Source organism: Pteropus alecto, unplaced genomic scaffold (genome assembly GCF_000325575.1).
Source record: "Pteropus alecto unplaced genomic scaffold, ASM32557v1 scaffold251, whole genome shotgun sequence".
Lineage (NCBI taxonomy): Eukaryota > Metazoa > Chordata > Mammalia > Chiroptera > Pteropodidae > Pteropus > Pteropus alecto.
Genome location: NW_006431048.1, coordinates 3,539,836 through 3,550,887, shown reverse-complemented (window position 1 = coordinate 3,550,887; position 11,052 = coordinate 3,539,836). Strand labels below are relative to the sequence as shown.

General features: G+C 36.1%; 1 protein-coding gene and 1 long non-coding RNA gene across 4 annotated transcripts in view; one reads left to right on the top strand and one right to left on the bottom strand.

Annotated features, from left to right (window-relative positions):
* The window catches only part of LOC107196289, a 13,152-nt gene extending 10,776 nt beyond the window's left edge, over positions 1-2,376 (bottom strand). Inside the window, exon 1 of one of the 2 annotated variants that reach the window (XR_001517680.2) lies at positions 2,235-2,376. This is a non-coding gene — a long non-coding RNA (uncharacterized LOC107196289). The remainder of the gene's footprint in view (positions 1-2,234) is intronic. The other variant, XR_003048577.1, reaches the window with a different exon arrangement.
* A 46-nt stretch (positions 2,377-2,422) lies between these two features.
* The window catches only part of CCDC14 (coiled-coil domain containing 14), a 33,775-nt gene continuing 25,145 nt past the window's right edge, over positions 2,423-11,052 (top strand). For both annotated transcript variants that reach the window (XM_025052130.1, XM_015595817.2), the window contains exons 1-5: positions 2,423-2,564; positions 8,507-8,562; positions 8,885-8,957; positions 9,203-9,272; positions 9,362-9,484. In XM_025052130.1, coding sequence (XP_024907898.1) covers positions 2,535-2,564; positions 8,507-8,562; positions 8,885-8,957; positions 9,203-9,272; positions 9,362-9,484 — 352 coding nt within the window. In that variant the 5' untranslated portion in view covers positions 2,423-2,534. The remainder of the gene's footprint in view (positions 2,565-8,506; positions 8,563-8,884; positions 8,958-9,202; positions 9,273-9,361; positions 9,485-11,052) is intronic.

Sequence of the window (11,052 nt, the reverse complement as noted above, 5' to 3'; positions counted from 1 at the left end):
ATATCAACAGAATAAAAGGGCAACCCACAGAATGGGAGAAATTATTTACAAATCATTAATCTGACACAAGATTAATATCCAGAATATGTAGAGAACTTCTAAAATATCAAAAATAAAATTACAAACAACCTAATTTAAAAAGTGGAAAAAGGAGTTGAATAGATATTTCTCCAAAGAAGATAAACAAATGGTCAATAAGTACATGAAAAGATGCTCAACATCACTAAGCATCAGGGAAATGCAAATAAATCAAAATTACAATAATATACCACCTCACATTCATTATGATGGCTACTGTTTTTTAAAAAATGACAAGTGCTGGCGAGGATGTGGAAAAATTGGAACCCTTAGTACTGTTGGTGGGAATGTACACTGGTACAGCCATTGTGGAAGAGTATGGTGGTTCCTCAAAAAATTAAAAATAGAATTACCACATGATTCAGCAATTCTGGGCATATAATCAAAAGAATTAAAAGCAGGTCTGGGAGGGATATTGGTACATCCATGTTCACAGCAGCAATATTCACAATAACTAAAATGTAGAAGCAACCCACGTATAAATCAAGAGATAAATGGATAAAGAAAATGTGGTAAAAACATACAATGGAATATTACTTAGCTTTAAAAAAGAAGGACATTTTGACTCATGCTGCAATATGGATGAACCTTGAAGAGAAGCAAAACAAACCAGTTGCAAAAGAATAAATATTTCCACGAGGTACTTAGAGTAGTCAAAATCATAGAGACAGAAACTAGAATGGTATTTACCAGGCACTGGGGAAAGGGTGGAATGGGAGTTATTGTTTAATTGGTATAGAGTTTCAGTTTTACAAGATGAAAATAGTTCTGGAGATGGATGGGGGTGATGATTGCACAATATTACACATGTATTTAATGTCACTGAATCATTCTTAAAATTGGTTAAGGTGGTAAATTTTATGTTCTGTGTATTTAATCACAATAAAAAAGTTGGGGAAAAAACGCAAACAGAACAAAACAAAACAAAAACCTCAGACAAACAAAAAAAAGAATTGGGAACATAAAATTCCAAACTGTAGAGAACTGGAATACCAGGCAGTCATTTTGTAATTGTAGATTAATGGAAACAATGTTGATATTAACAGAAACTACTCATGTTACAGTAAATGTATCATATTGTATTGTATATGAATATATTTATATATGTATACACAGTTGGAAAAAATCTAAAAGGGAATGCACCAAACTGTTAAGAGTGGTATTCCCTGGATAGTGGGATTATATGGGTGATTACTGTTTCTTGCTCATCTATAATTTCTAAAATAAGCACGTGCTAATTAAGAAAAATCAATACCAGTTTTTAAAAATCAAGTCAACTAAAAAATCTAATCACGGGTGCTTATATTAAACACATATTACAGGAGCGAGATGAAGAAGGGAGATGGTTCAGTCTAATTCAAAACTAAATTTATTAAATATGTAGTTTCGCAAATAATTCAGTGTGCAATATATTGCACACTGACATATTTTAGTGGACATATTTTAGTTTCTAGGTTTTTGTTTTAATTGTAATTGAGACTTTCAAAGGGTAGCTCTTTTTCTGGTTTAGAAAAATGGAATCAATTGGGTTAATTTCGCCCCTACTAGTTCTAAAACATTAACCCAGCTGAATGCCTTAAAAACCTGACTAATTCCCATTAAAATTCGTGCAGCATGCCGTGGTCAAATACCGTGTCATTCTTTAACAGTAATTACCTAGACTGGAGAGAAAACAACTATGTATGGAAGTAAAACCAAGATCCCAACTAATGAGTATCATTCTGAGATCAAGGGCTGCAGTGAATAATTTTGAAATTTCCGTTAGAATTATGCAGAGATAGCGAGGATTTTAATTGACTATCATGAAAAAAATCATTGAAAATGGCACACAAGACATCGAACAAAAAAAGTAAACAGCCCAAACCCAAGAGCCCAGCGCAATTCTCTCTGAAGCCTATCCTCCATCTACCCGCATCCTTTCCCCTGGCCCTGTCGGGTGCTTGTCGCCACTTCCCCTAGCTGATGCAGGGCAGCGATCCTCCACCAAGCGCTCTTCCAGTGGGACCACAAACTCGGCTCTTCCAGGTGTTCAGGAACTCGGCTACTCTCAGCCCAGCGCCCAGACTCCTCGCCTCGCCCCTCCCGGACGGCCCCGCCCCTCCCGGACGGCCCCGCCCCGTCCCACCTGGGCCCCACCCCGTTCAGCCCCGTCCCACCTGAGCCCTCTCCCGCCCCGCTCCGCTCGCGTTCAGCGTCCTTCCCTACCCTCCCGCTGGGTGTCAATAGCAGGGAGCGGGGCGGGGTCTATTGCGCAAGCCCAGTGCGCGGGGCTGAGAGAAGGGTAGAGGCCTCAGCGGCGCGCTCGGGACTATGAAGCCGCTGCATTCGGCGGGCTCCCTCCCGGAAGCGGAAGCCTGGGGGGCGGGCCAAGGGGAGGTCCGGAGTCCACGGCGGTTAATTCCTTTTACCATCCGGCTTGGCTTTCCCCGGTCTTGGCTTTTCTGAGGCTGCGAGAGATGGTCAGGTCCGGATCTCGACCAGGCCAGGTGAGGGCCGCGGACCTGAGGCGTCCATTCTGGGGGTGGAAAGGGACTGAAGGGATTCTCGGGTGGTAGAAGTGCAAAACTCTGAAAAAAATACCAACAAAAACATTGCGGCCGCATTCAAAATGCTGGGAAAGGAGAGTGTGTGTGTGGAGTGTGAATGTGAGGGGGGACATCTCATCTTAACATCTTGACGCAGCCGCACTGTCCATAGATGTACATTCTATTTTAATCATTGTAGTCCTGTAGCGGACCCGGGTTCGAGTTCAGCCTCTGCTGTTGGGTGCCGTGACTTAACCTCTTTACGTGTTGTTGCAGCAAATCCAGGTTTTCTGCTCTTCCAGCAAGTGCCGCTGTTAGCTGATCTTCTGTCATGATTGCTGGTATTTTACTACTAGTAAAAAAAAAAAGTCTGGTTAGTGTCCCTGCCTTTACTTTAGCCTTACCCCTCTCAAATGCACGCCCTTCGTTGTAACTAGTTATTCTCTTTTATGCTTAAAATCTGACACTGAAACACTTCTTTTTCAAGATAAAAATCTCAATTCTTTGGCCTTGTCAACACAGCCATTTTAAAAATCTCGGCCAGTGCATGATTTACCAGCCTCCACCCCCATTCCAATATTAATCTCCACTGTTCACTTATTCTGCAGTATTCTAGATGCCCCGGGCCCTCTCGTGCTTCTATGCCTTTGCGATTTTTGTGACACCTAGAATGCCCCCTTTTATCACTGACACCTTCACTTCCCATCTCCTGGCCTTCAGTTCAAGGGCCACTTCTGGAAAGTTTGCCTAGCACTTTCACATCCCCATTGTTTGGGTGCCCCTTGGTGCCCTTTTGTGCCCTGTACTAACCTTTATCAAATCACATATTTTAGGGTAGAGAAGTTGCTAATCTATCTGCCTCCTTTACTACACACTTTATCTCTGCATCTTCAGGCCTGGGATAGCACCTGGCATACAGTCGATTTTCGGATAATGAATCAACTCTTTCTAACACAGACCCACTACTCAGTGATCTTACTCTTCTTTTAATGTATCCACCACCACCCCCTTTTTTGGTCCTCCTTCATTTATTAACTCACCTGTAATGCTACGTTCCTCCATTAAAGTGAATCTTACCCTTTTTTCAAGTCCTGGCTCAAGAGGACATGAGTACTTCTAGACTAGCTCCACCCTTACAGATTTTTTCTCTTATATTGAATGAACTCAATATGTGCAGTCAGCAAGAGGGGAAAACATGGTTTTTGTAGTCATCGTCACTTACAGATTTAAATTCCAATTCTGTCACTACTATGGTAGTGATAGTAAGCAAAGTACTTTTTACTTCTCTGAGCCTCCTTTCTCTTATCTATAAAATAGGTATAAAATTTTGCCTCAAAGAATTGGAGAGATTAAGTCAGAGAACATGGTTAAACATCTGCCTCACACTTGGCATATGTTTGCAACATAATTTAGCTCTCTTAAAAACACTTAGTTACTACCATCTTAATGATAATAATAGCTAACATTTAGATAGCATTGTAGCAGGTACTATAAGTGCTTTTACATATTACAACATATTTTCTCATTTAATCTTCACAGTAGCCTTAGGAGGTAGATATTATTATCACCCTCATTTTATAGATGGGAAAATTGGCATGGAATGTTCAAATAACTTCCCTGCAGTTACACAACTGGTTGTCAGTGGAGACAGGAATCAGATCTAAAGGGCTAGTGCCAGAGTCCATTCTTTTAAATATTATGCTAAGAAGATGTATAACTGAACAAGCCACCTTTCTGAAATTTAGCTTCCTATCTCAGAGATAATAACTCACAGAGTGTGTTTTAAGTGTAAATGAAAGGATTTAGTACACTCTGAATCGTTCCACAAATGTAATTTATCTTGCACTTGTTGGTAGGAAATACGACGTCCAAGAAATGCTTATGTTTTTCTCAAATAGCAAAGTGAAAAGTTTAATGATAATACCTGACGGAAGAAAATGTGAGGTAAAACAAACTGATTCTCTCATGCATTGTGATTTGGGGCACTCAGCGATTTAGCAATTTGTATCAAGGGCCTTTGAATGGCTAGTAATCTCACCAAATAATTAAGCTTTTAATCCCGAATACGAAAGGCTATTTTCAGTATATGGAAAGGTTTATTTCATGTTTGTTTCTTAATTGTGAAGCATGAAGCTAACCAAGGGCACATTATTTACTTGCACTCAAGGAAATACTATGCAACAATTAACAAATTTTGAAGACTATGTTAATATAGAAAGATTTAAAAGTAAAAATACAAGATTCAAAATTGCAACTATCTAGTCATGATGACCATAAGTAAATAATGAAAACTTATGAAAAAATTGGAAGGCACAGTAGCAAAGTGTACAACTAGTGCCTAGATCTTGGTTTCTAAATACTGTTGTTCACAGGGAAGTGATAAGATGAACTTGAATACATCAAAATGAAAAACTGCATAGCAAAGGAAATAATTAACAGTGAAAAAGCAACGTATGGAATGGGAAAAATATTTGTAAGCCATATAACTAATAAAGGATTAATATCCACAATACATAAGGAACTACAAAGCAAGAGTTAAAACGAAAGTAACCTAATTAAAAAATGGGCAAAGAACTTGAATAGACATTTCTCCAAAGACATACAAATAGTCAACAGGTATATGGAAAGATGGTCAGCATCAGTAATCAGGGAAATGCAAATTAAAACCACAGTGAGATATCACCTCACACCTGTTAGGATGGCTGTTATAAAAAAAAAAAATGTTGGTGAGGATGTGGAGAAACTGGAACCTTCGTACACTGGTGATAATGTAAAAGGTTGCAGCCACTATGAAAAACTGAAAGTTCCTCAAAAAATAAATCCCACTTTGGGTATTTATCCAAAAATAAAAACAATCTTGAGATATTTGCGTTCCTATGTTCAGTGCAGCATTTTTCAGTAGTCAAGATGTAGAAACAACGTAAATATTCGTGAATGGATAAAGAAAATGTGCTCTATACACACAATGGAATATTCAGCTTTGAAAAGAAGGAAACCCTACCATATGCAACGTGGATGAAACCTGAAGACATGTTAAGTGAAATAAGCCAGTCACAGAAAGACAAATATTGCATCATTCCATTTATATAAGGTATCTAAAATAGTTAAATTCATAGAAGCAGAGAGTACAATGGTAATTGCCAGGAGCTGGAGGGAATTGCTATTCAATGAGCATAAAGTTTCACTTATGCAAGATGAACAAGTTCTAGAGTGCTCCTGTACAACGTAGTGCCTATAGTTAACAGTACCGTGCTGTACATTTAACATTTTGTTAAGGTAGTTCACATGTTAAGCGTTCTTACCACAATGAAAAAACATTGAGACTGGTGCACCTTGTAGAAAGTAAGGGATAGCTTAAAAACGAATGGGGACATATTAAAGGATACAGGAGCTGGTTTGAAGAGACTGATACTGACAGAATCTGGGACAATTTGAGCATCAGAATTAATGACAGTAATGGATCATGAACCATTGAATAAAGTAGGAATCAGTGAGTCTATAGTACCAAATAAATGAAGAAGGAAAAGTGCTTCACTGAAAGTTGAATGCCAACTAATATAGAAAGAATGATCTAAAAACAATCACCAATTGACAAACGATTAAAGCAAGAATTATCAATGGATGCTAAAACTACTGGGTAAAAAATTTGATGAATAGGATGTGTAATCTCAAAGTATCTCTCCACAAAATGCTTAATATTTACAAAGGTAAAAATAGTACCCTTACAGTGAAAAACCTGGCAAGTTTACATCACCAGTAATGGGACAAACTGACGTCATATGCCTACTCGTGTTGTATTGAGAGGGACACAGTATCCCTTTGTGATATTGCCAAAAATTCTCAATCTGAATCTAATCATGAGGAAACAAGTGTAAATGTCCAGAGGGACAGTCTACCAAAGTAACTGGCTTGTACCCTTTAAATATGTCAAGGCTGTAAAAGACAATGAGTGACAACCTAAGGAGCTGTTTCGGACTAAGGAGACTAAAGAGATATGACAACTTATTGCAACATGTGATCCTGGATTGGACATGGACCAGAATTTTTTTCTATAAAGAACAGTATTGGGATAATTGGCAAATGTGAATAAAGTCTGTAGATTAGATTATACTGTGGTATCACTGTTAATTTCTTGATTTTGATCATTATTCTTTGGTTACATGAGAGAGTAACTGTTTTTAGGAAATATATAGGAATAAATATTTAAATATAAAGGAGTGTCATGTCTGCAGTTTACTCTGAAATGGTTCAGACAAATAGTACTATGTATATATTTTGAGAGAGGACATGGCAGATGTAGTAAAATGTCAACAGTTGAGGAATCTGAGTTAAGTGTATACAGTTCTTTGTACTATTATTTCGAAATAAAAAAATACAAAAAAAAGAAATGTGCCAATCTCATAATTACTGTTGCTAGGTATTTTTATGTTGAGTGATTTTCTTTACCTGATTGTAATATAATCTCATTTATCTCAGTATATTTTTAAAAATTAAGAAAGATAATAATTGTGGTAGTTGCTTTTGGACTTAGCAGCACCATGTTTTGTTTTTTTATTATGGTTCTGGCCAGGACACCAACAGAAGGGAAAGACCTGGAGAGTGTCATGCAGGGCCTAGTAGAGCCTACGGTATATGGGGTCTGATTTCCTACAGCATTGTTTCTCACTGCTGGTTTCATTACTTTATCACATTCCAAGTTGTTGCAAGGAGAAGCATAACTCTATCAGCCCAACTTTTCAATATGTTCTCAGTAGCATTCTTAAAAGGAGAGAGTACATATTCCAACAAATAATAGAATATTATATAACTCCAGAAAGTTTAATAGTTATTACTCAAAGCTGTCTTGGGATGAAATATGTAAACATATCAAGAAAAATCATAAATGTAATTGCCAATAGTGACTACACCTGAAGGGTGAAACAAGGGAATCAGTAGGGAATTTAAACAAATTTTTTAAAATTATATTTTAAATAGAGATTATATTTATTTTTATAAAGTTGTTTAAGGTATAAAGAGATATACCATGGAAAATCTCCCTTCTTGCTCTGTCCCCCAAATTTTCAGTTTCCCTCTCCAGGGGCAACTACAATTAACTGTTTCATGTGTAACTCTCAAGATACTGGATGCATGTAAAAGCAAATATATGTTTTTTCTTCTACACAAAAGGTAGCCCATGTATGTTACTTTTAAAATAAAATAGCATTGCTATATGAGTTTAAAAAGAAAGACAGAGAATGGGATGTAGATTAAGAGGAATGGTAGAGTTTTTATATGCTAGTGTTGTCAGGCATTTTAAAGATTGTGGATAAATAAAATCAGTTATGAATTCTGCCCTATATGTTGAAGTAACATGTTTTGAAGAATTTGGGGGCTATAGAACATGTTTAAGGATTGAGTAGTGTCCAACTTACTGTAGCAGGTACTTCTGGTTAAAATAATACCTTAAAAAGGTAGGAAATTTTGACATGCCACAACATAGACGAACTTTGAGGATATGCTAAGTGGAATAAGCCAGTCACAAAAGGACAAATACTGTATAATTGTACTTATATAAACTTCCTAGCGTAGTCAGATTCATAGACAAAGTAGAAGGGCAGTTGCCAGGGGTTGGGTGGGGAGGAGATGGGGAGTTAATGTTAAATGGATACAGAATTTCAGTTTGGAAAGATGAAAAAGTTCTAGAGATGGATGATGCTGATGGTTGCATAACAATGTGAATGTATTTAATGCCACAAAACTGTATACTTAGAAATGAATAAAATGATAAATTTTAGGTATGCTTTACCACAGTAACAACAAAAAAAGGAAACCATGAGTAACATTTCAGGTTTTGTCAAGATAGCATACTGAACATAATAGAAAAATACTTGTGTATTACTGTAACATAATGCATTATTTCATAGGTGTTACCTTCAAGAAAGTACACTGGACCTGCTAAATTAACAAATGGAAAGAAAGGGTAAGTATTTAAAGAAGATTACAAGTTCAGGAAATCTCAAGAGATTTTTCAGGTCTTGGGGCTGGACTAAATTTAGCTTACCCAAGAAAACTAGATGGGTCTCTACCTTCACAAAACTCTGAGAAAGAGCTTTCCATATATACCCATGTCGACCATTTTAGTATTTAACTAAATCTGTATAAGGTTCTATGTAAATCCATCTTATACATGGTTGGACAAGTTTTCTTATCGAACCTTTGCTGGAAAGAAAATGACTACTTACAATATATTTTAGAAAAAATTTTTTCATATTTATAAAAATATTAACGAACTTTTTTTCTAGGATTCATTTAAGAAAGATATCACGTTTAAATGCAGATTCTGGCCATCCCATTCATTCTGATTCAGAAAGTCAGGTAAGATTAAACTGAATAGACACAATGTGCACTATTTTAATTAATCTTCGGGTAAAAGCTAAGAAGTGGGGATAAAAATTTAAAGGTAAAGTATTAATTGCCCTAGGGAAGTATGAAGCCTTTTGCTTTAAAACATGTTTTTTACTGGTAATAATTGCTCCTAAAAGAAAATTTAAAACTATGTAATTAATTTTTTCTGCATTAAAATTTTACATATACATTTCTAAATGACTTTCTCTTTACAGACTGAAACCATACAGGGGCTTGATGGTTGTGCTTCTTTGCTGCGGGACATTTTGAGAAATGAAGATTCAGGTTTTATTCTTTAAGTGCTTTGTTGATTGCCTTTTCTCGATTAAATAGTTCTCTTAATGCTAATGAATTTTTATTTTAATTATTAATAGGTTCAGAAGTAGCATATTCAGAAAATAAATATAATCCCAGACCTTTAAAAGGCAAAAGAAATGGATCTAAAAAGAAAGGACATGAAAAACATACTGTTCCTTCAGTAGTCCAGAAAGAACTTTGTAAGTATTTTTTCTCTTATTTATTTAAATATATTACTTAATTCAGAGGGTTTCGATAAGTTATTAGAATTATGCAGTTGGTCTTTTATTTTAATAATATATTGGTTATTCAGTTTTGTGTGCTTATGCTTTACTCATCTTTCTTTACTCATTCTTTACTCATCTATTAATCGCTGAGTAGTTACTTTACTTACTATTACTTTCCCAAGAAGAAAAGTAGAAAATGACTGTCTGGGTTTTGTAAGAAAAAAGATTGAAATTCAGAATGACATTTAAAAGGTGTATAGAGTCATCTTTGTTCCACAGATAATCACAAATTGGTTGTGTTTCATGTGTATACTTATTGTTTTAAAATTATTCGATATGTATATATTCAGTAGCTCAACTTGTTGAGCTGCACAGGTAGAATAAACGATACATAAGAAGGTAAAATTCCAAGATGGATAGATTAAGTAAGGAGAGAGGCCTGCCACTAATTGACAGCGAATGTAGCCAATGATATTTTACACTTTCATGGTTAACTTGTTGACTTAATTAAGTGTACTGATTCAGCAAACAGCTTCGAATAAGCAAGTTTTGATTATGTTGTTCCTTGGAGGCCTATAGAACAAGATAACCCAAAGTGGGGATGAAAAAGTCCACAGTAGGAATTCAGGTGGACAAAAATGGGTCTAGCTAGTTCCACAGCTCAGGTGGGCCAAAAATGTTAGCACAGCAGTACATGCTGTGATTCAACTCAAGCAAGGGGTGAAGTTTAGAAAATTCACTACAGCAGTAACCCTGGATATTAAGAGATTGGAATCCAGGCAAAGAGGCTGAGAAAATGAGGGTAGAGCATTCATAGACCTAGAAGCTGACGTTCCATATAGTCCCTGAGTCAGGACTATGGCGGAGGAAACAGTTTACTAACCTGTCTTAGAGGCCAGTCACATTTAGCCTCAGATTATCCTGACCTGCGCAGATTGTAATGGTAGTCACTAGCCACATGTAGCCATTGAGCGCTTAAAGTACAGCTAATACAACCAAGGAGCTGACTTCTAAACGTTATTTAATTTTAATTATTTTAAATTTAAATTCGAAAACTGTTACTTGATCCAGTTATTAGAAAACTTTTAAGTATTGGAATAACAGGTACATGAGTTTGGAATAACAGGTACATGAGGCCACTTTATCAACTGTAAATTTCATCAAATCTAAATACAGATCAAGTATATTTTTATGAAAATTTAGCATCCAGATTGAGGTGTGCTTTGTGTAAAATACACACTAGGTTTAGACAATTTAATACAAAAATAAAACAACACAAATTTTTACATTAATTACATGTTTAAATGTTAATATTTGGTCTAACCCAGTGGTCAGCATAAGTAATGATTATTTTATTTACTTTATAAATAAAGTTTTATGTGCTAATTTATTTATGTATTTTTTTATGGCTGCTTTTGTGCTGCATTGACCAAAGTGAGTAGTTGTGACAGGCCATTAGGCTGCTAAGCCTAAAATATTTGTCCTTTATCCTTTTAAAAAAAAGTGTGCTAACCTCTGGTTTAAACTCTTAAAATGGAGGC